We start from the raw sequence: 12,997 nt of genomic DNA, 5'->3' as shown, positions 1-12,997 counted from the left end.
TAACTCTGCCTAAATTAAAAGGTAAAGTTGCCCTTTGGGTGAATAGAATTCTTGATAACTTCACAGATGTGTCCGTGTGGTTTTCTGGCATACCATGAATATAGTTTTAGAGAAGAATATATGTGGGTCGTGTGGAGCCCTTGATGCTCTCTGAAGCTTGGTTGTTTCCTTGCCGACATTTCTTAGATAATGAAATGTCTACAAAGCAAACAACCAAGCTCAGCGAGCACCAAGAATTCCACAGAATATAGTTTTCCAGACAGCTTTTTCAATTTCAAAGTTTATTTTCCTTAATATATATATATATATATTTGCCGTGGCCTGGTTTTTCACAAATCCTGTTTTATCTGTATCTTACATACACATAACTGTTACAACTGATACGTTATTTCCAAGTTTTATTCTTGGTAACCCCATCTGAATAGAAGCTATCTGCTCTTAAGCCCTGGTTATAGTAGATACGATAGTACACTCCATAGTTGTAAAGCAGTGATAGGGTGACTTAACGAATTGTGGTAAAAGCAGTGGTGGGATTCAGCCAGTTCGCACCACTTCGGCACAACCGGTAGCTAATTTTTTGTTGCCCAGGCCCAGAATGGACCTCTGGAAGCGGCATCCACACAGAGAACCAGTTGTTCACATATTTGAATCCCACCACTGGGTAAAAGCACTATTTGGTCTATTATTTTCTTCATTGTGGCAGCAAGACTATTAAGTAGAGGAAGATACTTTATTTACAGAAGGATTAAATTAAGCTTCACTCTGACTATGAAATGACAAGAAAACAATATATATTTTTCAGAATTACAGCTCAATAGGGCTCAGTTAAGCTTAGTATATGAACCCACCCTATTCAGTAGAGTACAGTAAGAGTTGCTGGGCAGAAAGCATCATTCTTTAATTCCATTGTAGACTGCTCTTCAATTATACTCTCAGAACTATATAATAAATACAGTGTGATACCACTGTGTTTGCAAATATAAAGATCAGAATGAATGATTGCTATGGAAACAGGAACAAACAACATTTAAGAATAGTTTGTTCCACACTTAGCATTTTCATCACCATCATTTTAGCTAAAACTACACAAAATATTTTTCAGTGTAACACTGCTTTTCATAAGCCTTATTTATGTGCACTGTGTGTGAAGCTATAATCCTTTGGCCTAAGCTTATTTATGACTGAAGAATTTGCTTTGTCAAACTTCAGTGATGTATTGCCTTGCTAATTTATAAAAATTTAATCAGAAAGATACCAAGTGTTCTTTCCTATATTAGCCCCCATAGGCAGATGTGAACAAGCAGCAGTAATCTGAGCTAAATCTGTGATTAGGAGTTGCCATATATTAAATATATTACTGAGGTGACCTGGAAATAAAGCACTTCCAGGTCACCTCAGTAATACGGGACGTTTTCTTTCAATTTTTTTCTAATTGAATATTCATATACATTTTTTTCTCAAGCACTGAAGATTTGTTTTCTGACTTAGCTTCAGTAAAATACATTTAAAATTACTGAACTTATTTTGAACATAGCCACATGCTCCCCTAGCTCTACCTTGAAGATGTGTCATTAAGTGTCCTTTAAAGGCATGGCATCCTGACATCTTAGCCCACAGCCCATAACTGAGATTGAACTTAGTTTGCAGCTGCTGCTTTCCATCTTCTCCCAACACGAGGCTTGCTATATGCAAAAATTGTAGTGCTTTAGGAATGACCACAGAAATGAAACACTTGGGTGCTGGAATCTGCCTAGGTTCTATTTTCCATTTTTGGATACCTAGAAGCAGTACTTTTTAGTACAACTGATGGGGGGGGGAAACACTGTCTCTAAAAATGCAGTCTAATTTTACCTACCTGGTCAAGATTTGCAATGCATTGATGCAGTAATTTTAGACAGCGTGAAATAAATTATCACTGGCCTTTTATTAGAGAAGTATGTTGGCTATATTTTTTTGTTTTGTAAAAAAGATTTCATGCACTCTAGTACCATCATCCTTACTTAAGGAGGCTAAAACAATTAAATGTTTCATCAATAGACTTTGGATCAACATCCGAAGGAAATTTTCAAAAGGAATTACAATACTTACTTGAGAGTCTTTGTAACATAATCTTTGCTTAAACTATTACTCCTGATCAGCTGATTAATAATTAGGTTCTTTTAGGCACTGCATTCCAAGGCTTTCTTTTGCAAATAATGTGTGCAAATACCTATGCTAAAAATAAAAGTGTTTATATTCTTGTGCAGAAAATAGGAAAGAATTGCTGCTCTGAGACGCAGGCTGAAAAGTCTCATAACTTGGTACCAGTTACAGAGAAGGGCGAAGTTGTTGGTATTTGCATTATTTTTAAAATGAAGTTGCAATCAAAAGTTCCTGCAGTTCTAATTTAAGATTCCATTGTACAAATTTATTCCCCCTTGTCTTCTAACTCAATATTATATAAGCTGCAAGGCTGTTGAAAGGAATAATTCTACTGACAAACATTAGTATATATGAATACCCTTTAATTTGTAGCATCACTACTAATGCTTAAGAACCAGTTTCTTCCACATTTATTGGTATAGGATTAGTTGCAGGAAATACTTTCTGCTTTAGATCTGCATTAGCATAAACTCCACTTTCATCCTGCCATGTGTTGATTCCATGTCTCCTGTAATCTGCTGTGTCAGTAAATTGGGAATGACATTTCCTATGTACTACAGAGTACCCGCTCGTATCAGGTGCAACCTAAAGGGAAGGTATTCATGTATATTATTACTCAAAAGAAAGTTTTGAGGAGCAAACTTTAACATTGGCACTACTAATACCAAAAATAAGTTTAATCAGCTAATATATTTCTCTTCCAATAACATTTTAATTATTTACATTTCTCGAATTAAAAAATGTGCGTGGAAAAACCGTGTGAGTGGTAACATTTTTAAACAGATTTTCCAAAACAGCAAATCTGTATTCATCTCTAATTTTCAGTGTCTAACTCTAAAAGAACTGATCGTAGTATTACATAATACAATCCTGTTTTCAAAACTGGTAAAATCTTTGCCATCGATGAAAAATATAGGATTCTCTCAGTCATGGCTGTATCTGCAGATAGTTCTTGACTTATGACCACTGTAGAAACCAGAAAATGAAAATCAATCACTATGGTGCAGTCATTAAGAGAGGCATCATGTGACCACACCCAATTTTATGACATTTTTGCCATGTTCATTAAATAAACCACCTGCAGTTATTAAGTGAGACATCACATGACCATGATACTTGTCATCTTCCCCATTGACTTTGCTTCTCAGAAGCTGTCTGGGAAGGTCACAAACGGCAATCACGTGACTTCAAGACACCGCAAATGTGGTGAGGGCAAGCCGGTTGCCAAGTGCCTAGGTCACAATCATGTGACTGGAGCAATGCTGCAACAGTCATTAAATCTGAAGACCAGCTAGCCTCGGCATAACTTAGGACACTTTGCTAAAAGAATGGTCATTAAATGAGGATTATCTGTAACATTAAGATATATTATGTACTATCATTTACTAAAACGGTGGTGATTTTGTCTGAGCATACATCATTTTCTTTTTTTGCAGTTTCTTTTTAATTTTTTTATCTCTTTTTTATTATGTAAGTTGCTCAGACTCACTTTGGAGTTCAGCAGCCTTCCAAACTTCATTAATTAAATAAAACCAGACCAGTTACAAAACAAGAAGAGTCAGCTGTAATGTTTCACAATTCATGAAAAAAGCAGGTTTTTGCAAAAAAAATTGCAAAGAGCTTAGGTATTGATGGGTTATTTTTCTTTGGCTAGAAGGGATGAGGAGAAAGGCTTGGTTAATAAAAGAGAATACAAGTTAATGGCTGGGAGGCAATATGGAAGTATATCCAGGAGGCATTAAGTTCAAAGAAGCCAGGTATCTAATGCCTAGGAAACTTGGGAGAAAGTAGATGAAGCAGGGGTATCCAACCTTGGCAACTGGAAAACTTGTGGACTTCAACTCCAGAATTCCCCAGCCAGCTATGCTGGGAATTCTGGAAGTTAAAGTCCACAGGTCTTCAAGTTACCAAAACTGGACACTCCTGAGGTAAACTAAAATGAAAAATACATAGTAAGAAATAAGGATGTGTGGGAACAGAAACTGTGAAATTGTGAATTAGATACGGTTGGAAAGAGAGGGAGGCTGCCCAGCCAACAGACTACTAAAGAAATTTCAGGAAAGCAAAATATGAGAAATACTTTTTATAAAACTAACTTAAAAGAAGCACATTTACAGCTGGTGGAAGCTAATATTCCTGTTTTTAATACGAACAAAATGATCCAGTGATGACCATGTGTGAGAGAAAGAGAGCTATTCCATCAGAATAGATGAAGATATATTTTTCTTTTGGGGGCTGCCATGGTTACAAAAAATATGGTCACAATTCTTATTTTGTTAGATTCCTAATTTATTTAAAAAAAAAAAAGGAATCCAGTCTGAATCATTATGCAACAACATGCGTCCCTCTTCATTTACTGGCTTTGTGCAATCTGAACTGTTCTTTTTTTTAAAAAAATAAATCACATATACACAGACAGAGAAACATAGCAATGTTCTCCGGATGTTTTCATTTGTAGGAGTTTTATTATATAATTAACTTTTTTCAAAATCATAAAAGTAGATGCCAATAAAGAACACAATGCAATTTTGTAATCCAAATAAGAACCACTGTCATAGGTTTGATTTTGCGATAAACCAGAGACATTGAAATGCATTCTTTTACAAATGTACTAGAAAATAATGCAAACCAGAGATTGTTAACAGCAAAAGATAACCTTTAGTCTTTTATTTCTATGTTACTATTTTGTTTTCTTGTTTTCATCTTCTATCTTCTAGCTCAGGGATGTCAAACTTGCCACGTCCACGTGACATGTCACGACATATCACGACTTTTTTTCCATTGCTAGCAATGGGGTGGGTGCGGTTTCGCCATGACGCATCCGGCCCGTGGGCCAGCAGTTTGACAGCCCTGTTCTAGCTTACATTCTACCTTATCTATCATTTGTAGTCATACATAGCTTATCAGTGGTTTCCAGTAGAGCCCAGAGTTCTATGTCCTATACCTTTATAGTTTCTATAGTTCTGTCAGCTTTATTTCTACTTTGACTTCTCATTAATGTAACACTTTTCTTCTCAAGACCTATCCCTGACACGTCACTTATGTGGCTTGTTGGGTGATAGGAGAATTTGGATTATTCCAGCTTCCAGTTCCTCAGAATCACTCCCTGAAGTTGTCTTTACCATAAATGCTGGTCCCCTCTGGAATTTTAAGGCTGGGGGGGATGGTGGGGATGCTTCTGATGCTGTTGTGCTGTTTCCCATGTTTTAGAGCACTCTGCCGCTGGCCCCAGGCTTCCAGCACCTAGGTTTCCTGATATCTCTCAACCATGGCAACTTTAAGATATGTGGACCAACTTCCAGAATTCTGGAAATTGAAGTCCACATGTCTTAAAGTTGCCATGGCTGAGAGAAACACTGCTCTAAAGGGTGCTTATGCTACAGCTGTTATTCTTCCCTGCAGCTGCCTCATTTCCATTACTAAGACTCTCCTCTACAGTCTTCTCTTTTAGTTTGGTTCTTTAATTTTCTTTTTGTCATTCTTTTTTATTTTCCAGCTTTTTTTTTTCATTTTTTTCTCCAAATACTGCCATGGTGATTGTTGTACCTAAGCCCTCTTTACAGCATGGGAAAGAGAAGCACAGGTATTCTGGTTGCTGTATATTTTTCCTTCTAAAATCATATATATATACATTTTAAAATGTTTCGCAGTTGCGACTTGAACCTGCTTAACGCCCCTAGTTGGAGGCTGCAAGGCAAAAGATATTGTAAAAAGTAAAACTGCAGTATAGCAGTTAAAATGTCAAGGTGTAATCAATCAGACTGGTTTGTCTGAAAAACTTCCTGTATATACAGTACTCCCTTGACTCGGCTGGCAAAGAGGGGAGGAAAGCCTGTGGCTGGTGGTTAAATCACTGTCTAGTATGTAAACTGCCCAGGTTTGAATCCCATAAAGGGTGTGGCTAACTGAAGAGAGCAGAACGAGCTCGAAATGGCCGGACAATATTAGAAAACTTAGCAGGGTAACACTGCTAACACACCTATAAGATAAGCCAGCTCAAATACTATACTACAGATTTTGGACATTGCTTAACTGTTTTCAAAGTAAAATCTGCTAAATTATAGAGATCTTAGGGGCAATTGTCATAATAGTTGCCTGGTAGAAGCTACTTAATAAAATCCTGTTACGCATAACATTCCATACCCTTTATTTTCCCATATTTTTCCTGTTCCCATATACTTACATATGGCATATAGTCATATGGTGGAACATAGTCTATTCGGTATGTTGTATCCATAAACCTGTAAAACATAAACCATGTAGTAAGACTAGCTCCACAGTATTTTTCTAACTATATTTACAAGCTCATTAAATATAATTGAAGATATAGGTAGTCTGTCTCTTCAAAATCAAAACCAAAGGAAATTTTCTCAAGTGTATACAAAGCAATTAAAATATTCTCTAGCCACTATTATATTTCCCTGTTATAAATTATTTCTGCAGAGGTCAGTTTTTCTTTCATTCTTTCTTTTTTGGGAGGAAACATGCTATAGCAGAGGTCCCCAGCCTATGGGCCGTGGCCCACTACCAGGCTGTGACTTCTTGGCCACCAGTCCACCTGAGTGGGTAGTCAGGGCGCAGGCTAATGTGCGTGCACTCACTCCCCCTTGCACTGATGCTAGCCAAGCCGCGAGCCTCTCACCGGCGCTAGCTGAGCTATGAGCTTCTCACGGTGCTAACCAAGCCACGAGCCTCTCGCCAGTGCTAGCCGAGCCACGAGTCTTGTGCTGGTGCTAGCCAAGCCACGAGCCTTGCGCCAGCGCTAGCTGAGCTGCGAGTTGTGAGTCTCTTGCTGGTGCTAGCCGAGCCGCGAGATGTGAGTTTCATGCCGGCGCTAGCCAAGCCGCGAGCCACGCGCCGGTGCTAGCCGAGCCACGTGCTGGCGCTAGTTGAGCCATGCACCGCATGCTGGCGCTAGCAGCCCCATTTGTGGAGCATGCATGCTCATGGTCCTGTTTGCTTGCATGCATGCGCAGCCACATTTGCATGTGTGTGCATGCATGCATAAAGGTGCCTGCCCCTCCCTTTCCCATCGGGCCGCCAACACAGAAAGCTTGGGGACCCCTGTGCTATAGGATCTGAACATATAAGACATAAATATTTCCAAATATCTATTTGATTAATTAATATATCACACAATGACAGGTGGGAGTATTCTTGGATGGTTGCGAATGTTTCTGAAGAGGAGAATTACATACATATGAGAAGTCTCACTGTTTATAATAATAATAATGATAAAGTTGGAAGGGACCTCGGAGGTCATCTAGTCCAACCTCCTGCTGAGGCAGGAAACCCTATACCATTTCGGACAAATGGTTGTACAGTTTCTTCTTTAAAACTTCCAGTTTTGGCGCATTCACCGCTTCTAGAGGCAGGTTGTTCCACTGGTTAATTGTTCTAACTGTCAGGAAGTTTCTCCTTAGTTCTAGGTTGCTTCTCTCTTTGGTTAGTTTCCACACGTTGCTTCTTGTCCTGCCCTCAGGCACTTTGGAGAATAGCCTGATTCCCTCTTCTTTGTGGCAGCCCCTGAGATATTGGAACACTGCTATCATGTCCCCCCTCGTCCTTCTCTTTGTAACCTCCAGTCCCCTAATCATCTTTGTTGCTCTTCTCTGTACTCTTTCTAGAGTCTCAACATCTTTTTTACATCATGGTGACCAAAACTGGATGCAGTATTCCAAGTGTGGCCTTACCAAGGCATTGTAAAGTGGTATTAATACTTCACGTGTAAATAGGTCTATATCTTCAGCCTCAAAAGTTCTCACTAGGGCTTACAAGCAAACAGAATAAATGTCCTAATGTCCCAAGCAATTAGACAAGGTTAAATTATGTCTTCAGAATTTTAGGACAATTACCACAATCCAAAGATGAAGTTGGATTTGAGATATGTTTAAATTTTTCATAGCTCTGATGGAATAAGTGGCAGACAAGTTTCCATCTCATCTCTTTTTACTCATTTTTTTTCGCATACTCTCAGAAGAAGGAAGCATGAGTATAATAAATGTGTCTTCTCACGTCACTCCTAGTTAGGCCCTGTGGTGGTTACTAGTACGTGTTTTGCAAGAGACCATGTCAATACATAAAAACAAAACATACCCTTATCATCTTGTAATAAGATCATTTTGTACCACCTTTTCTTTGAAAAATTACCTCACTTAAGTTTCCGTTCCAAGCCTATGACTAAGTTTTGGAACAATTTCCAAGTTACAATCAAGGCAGATGATCCATCTCTTGCAAGCAAAATAAAATCTAGTTTTTAGGAACTAAGAAGGGAGCTTATGGCAGCTGACTTAGCTTCCTCTTCCTTTTCTTTCTCTGATCTGTTTATTATTCTTCGTAGAGCAAATATATCTTATTTCTGTGGAAACAATACTGGTCAACAATTCAGTTCAATGTACAAACATTACTCACTATCTGCACAGAATAATGTCAGTGATGTTGATAATGCTGGGGATGCAGTCTGTGCTCCAGCAGCCCATCTAGTTATCTTCCCCCCCCCCCCCCACTACTGCTAGAAAATCTGGAGTTTAAAAAATTCAGAGAATTACTAGATTGCAATAAAAATTGCTGCCATCTGGTGGTTACCTAGATTTATGCACCAGATTTCTGGTAGTTCTACTTTTGGGGACAATACTGTATACTCTGAACATTGCCAAAAAGTTAGGCTGACCAACTTTAAGCAACCTTAGAAAATGATTTTTCTGTTTCAGCCTGATTTCAAGCCCAGGTAATAGCAGGACAGAAGTGCAATCCAATTAATTCCCTTATATATAGTGACCTTTAATACCATAACACATGATATATTTCTGTAGATTATGTCTGTGGATTAATATAGTACCAATGGGATCTACTCTTATTTTCAGAGCTCATTTTAAAAAATGGAAAAGTACTTAATTCCTTAGAATTGTTTCAAGAGTTCTTATACTGCCTATTTGGTTTCCCATGTTATATAATAGTAAATTAGTCATTGTGCTGTTGGTAATCTATAGCTTTCAACACCTTCATTGTTTTGAAACAATGTGCAAGCAGAAAATTCCTAGACAATTAAAACTCTTATACATTTCTGTTTTCACCTAATTTAAAAACAGGTGTAGGAAGGCCAAAACCACTCCATGTCATCTTGACTCTCTTTCCTTCGTTCCTGTCCTCTCCTGATGAACTCCGACAATAAAAACAAAAGCTTAAGCCTTTTGACACCTAAGCTGAAAGCAAAGCATGTTTTAACATGGCTGAAATTGGCTAAATAAGAAAACAATAAAATCCCCTCAAGATATTTGTAGTTCTTCATTTCAGTAATAAATTTCCTCACACAAATTCTTCACCCCAAGGCCACCCTCTGGACTCACCAAAGATAAAAGATTGAAAAACTCCACAGACAGCTAAGCTGCATTTCCTCACTACCGGACTGGGCCAGGGGTGCTTTCCAGTAATCCCTAGAAGGTGGGCTGAGCCCACAAAGGCTCTAAAAACAATAGAAGGACCTCTGTATAAAAGTGACCTCTCTAAAGCTAAGATTCATGGCTCCCTTCAATTGCTATGACTGTCATGCTGTCAAATAAATTTCAGCTCTGCTTCTATCAACTGCCCTATGTTCTTTGGAACAGCAGGCTCAGAACGGATCAAGGATTTCTTCTAACTCAAGGAAAAAGAGGTTACTTGACCAAATCAAGAGAAACCCTGAGTTTGCAGAAGAAAGTGCCTCCGGCATTCCCGCAACTTTATCAGCTGCGAACTAGAGACTGCTCTTGTTTAAAAAGCCAAACATCCCAGTAGTGGTTTTTGCTAGGTGGAGGAGTTGCAAGCAAGCAGCCCAGCCCATGGAAACCTCCCCAGAAAGCTGTGGGAAAAATCAAAGAATTTTGTCTTTATTTCCAATCTGTTTTTCCATTCCTTCCCAACTTTCTCCAAAACAGTGAATGTATTTGCAAGTAAGTTCAACCAGAGGCATAGGAAACTTGAATTTACAGCATGATGGTTATGGAGTACAAATCCCTGTTGTAGGCAAAACTCCCTAAGGACAGAATTTTCAAAGGTCTGTGAAAATGTTAGGGTATTGTATTGAAGACAAAGAGGTCAATCAGAAATCATGAGAAACCAGTTTCATTAATTTAAATGAAAATAAACTGATAAATTATCAGATTTCTAGTACAAAAGAGAAACAATGAAATAACCGAAACTGAGGTTTAAGTGTTCTGGTAATGCCAAGAATAAAATTATCAGATACTTTTAAGTATCGAGGTAATGTTATGAGGTACAAATATAGGAACTTTGATCATGTTACAGGTTTCAATAAGCATCGGCATGAAGGCACAACAAAATCTGAACTTCATAGTAAAACTAAAATAATTAGCATATATGTATATACAAACATTTTAAACTTCTCAGGTGGGTGACGTGGTAACACAGCACCAAAACCTGTTTCAGGTAGCCCTGTATCCCTGAGAAGGAAAAAAAAAGAGACAACTTTCAGATTGAAAGAAAAATTAAAGGAAAATGCAAGCTTTATTTTAGATCCAATTGGCAATGCTGGATGGACGAATGGGCAGGCAGTCTTAAGTTAAAATCAGTTCAATGGGCTTTACAAAGAAAAAAGTGTAGGGGACTGCAACCTTAGAGAAATCTAGTATTACTTCATTTATATAAATCATGTGATTTTTTTTGTTTCTTTGCTCTACATTGCATTGCTGCACTGCTCTCTATTGGATGAATTGTGTCAAAGTCTTTAAACATACTAAAAAAATCATTACATTAACTTTGTAGTTTTCAGGATAAGTATTATGTTTAAAATCAGTTACTGTTTTCTCTTTTTATTTAATGCTTTGTGAATATTAATGAACTGTAAAATATATCAGAGATTAGATGGAGTAATTCTTGAAATAAAAGATTAATTGCTTCCAATGTTTTTAAAAACAAATATAAGGTAGAAAGAAAGAAGGGGACAAAAAGATATTCATGATATATTTTATATGATAGTCAATATTATTTAAATTATTGTCGATGCAAAAATATCAGAAATACCTGTCAACAACAATTGTGTGAAAGCCATCTTCATCCAGCAAAGGTCTCCAAATCTCTAGTTCTTTATATTCTTTTTTGCTACAGGGAGATGACAGATGATCTTGATATGTTGTTATCCATTTCTAAAAGTAAATGTTAGAACAAGGAATCATTACATAGTTCCAATGCAGTACAAAAATAACCAACACTGTTGGAATCCTGGAAATATAGCTTTACTCTTACAATTTATGCATTTCCACCCCAATCAATATTTTTTAAATCGATTGGTGCACAGAATGAAAATATATATGTTCTATTCTTATTACTATAACATTGATTTTTGGCTAGTGAATTAATTAAGGATGAATTGATTATTTTCTATTCATAAATAAAACATCCCAGAGCTTTATTTGAAAATAAACATTGCAACTAAATTATAATAAAACATCTATTAAACTGCACAATCCAGGTTTGAGGTTATTCTTGAAATCATTGGTGCTGGTTGAAATTAATATAGGTGGTTTTAATATCCATCTTGAGTCCTCTAAAAGATTTACACAATATTGATTAATTTAATATCAATATACAGATGTATTCTATGAATGGCTATGCTTTGTGGTAATATATTTATAAAAAATAAATAAATATGAATGTGATACATCAACATACCGAACAAACATGCTATCGACAATAAGCTATCTTACTTGATCCATGGTTCCAAATCTCCAGTAAGTAGACTGACATAAGTTCTTAGAACCCAAACTAATTTCATTTATATCATAATCCTTAGGTTCAGCCTCCCTGTTCTGGAACCTTTAAATTATAAGAAATCATAAATAGTGATACTAAAGCATATCTTAAAAGTTACTAATATCTACATTACTACTGACATAATATACAAGTCAAACCCAAACATGTGTTTGTGCAAAGCCGATTACATTTTTATTTTAAGCAAAGTCCCATATGAGAGCACTTCTCAAAAAGTGTCAAAAGTCTTCAGATAAATCTGAAATCAAAAACAAATACAAAAATTGGAAAAAGAAAACCAACTTCAAATATTATTAGTAACCAAACTGCTAAGCTTTATATTGAAAACAGCCAGAATGAATGACACTTTGTGACTTAATCATATCTGGTGGGTTTTGTTTTTTTTTAAAAAAAAGAGAGAACAGTATTAAACCACATCAGACCAGTGAACAATATTTTTTTCTTACCAGCCATACACAAGAGTGGGTCTCCCATAATATGCTGAATTGGAGCGCAAGGTCAACGCTCCTTTGCGTTCCATCACATCTGGAGGCCCTAATTCCATCTTCAAATGATTTTGGATTTTCACCACTTCTATAGGACCACTATATCTGAAATTAATTCAGTATTATTTCTCCTACTGCAGGGCAATTCACAGCAGAATATTCACATTCATTCAAGAGCAGGGCATTATAAGTAAGAACTTAATCTTGAGACCAATACTTCATTCTCTCTGTATTATTTCTCAAAGCTCCAAGCTTTCATTGGTCAACAAAAGAAATGAACAGCAAGCAAGCAAGACTTTGCAGCTTTCATTCTTTGCTGGACACATTAGTCTCCATGGTGACCACTGATGCTATAGAGGAAAATAACAAATCTCAAAATCATTCCGCCAAGAGGCCGGAACTACTGTTCATTGTAAGTCAAGGGGAAAGCAACAAATAATTCCCACAATGTAATACTATGGAAATATACAAAATGTGAGATATCATGCCAAGCTTGCCATCAAGCCTTATTGAGCTGGAATTGTGAAAATATATATATTGTTTCCAAGTCATTTCAAGGGCAGAGTCATGTTAAATTCAACCCTTTCTTCTGTCAATAATCAAAG

At 37.0% G+C, this 12,997-nt stretch overlaps 1 protein-coding gene across 2 annotated transcripts; it reads right to left on the bottom strand.

The window, feature by feature from the left end:
- Positions 1–2,492: 2,492 nt before the first annotated feature.
- On the bottom strand, positions 2,493–12,750 carry CUNH9orf135 (chromosome unknown C9orf135 homolog). Of its 2 annotated transcripts, XM_015827054.1 has the most exons (6): positions 12,354–12,750; positions 11,844–11,952; positions 11,161–11,282; positions 10,512–10,580; positions 6,326–6,383; positions 2,493–2,727 (listed from the first exon to the last, which is right to left on the bottom strand). In XM_015827054.1, the coding sequence occupies exons 1-6, from the start codon at positions 12,449–12,451 to the stop codon at positions 2,530–2,532; spliced, it is 654 nt and encodes a 217-aa protein (XP_015682540.1). In that variant the 5' UTR covers positions 12,452–12,750; the 3' UTR covers positions 2,493–2,529. The 2 variants fall into 2 exon arrangements, with proteins under 2 accessions (XP_015682540.1, XP_015682542.1); XM_015827056.1 differs by lacking the exon at positions 10,512–10,580.
- Between the last annotated feature and the right edge of the window lie 247 nt (positions 12,751–12,997).

Source organism: Protobothrops mucrosquamatus, unplaced genomic scaffold (genome assembly GCF_001527695.2).
Source record: "Protobothrops mucrosquamatus isolate PMUCROS unplaced genomic scaffold, P.Mucros_1.0 scaffold3469, whole genome shotgun sequence".
Lineage (NCBI taxonomy): Eukaryota > Metazoa > Chordata > Lepidosauria > Squamata > Viperidae > Protobothrops > Protobothrops mucrosquamatus.
This window is presented reverse-complemented; position numbering and strand designations above follow the sequence as displayed.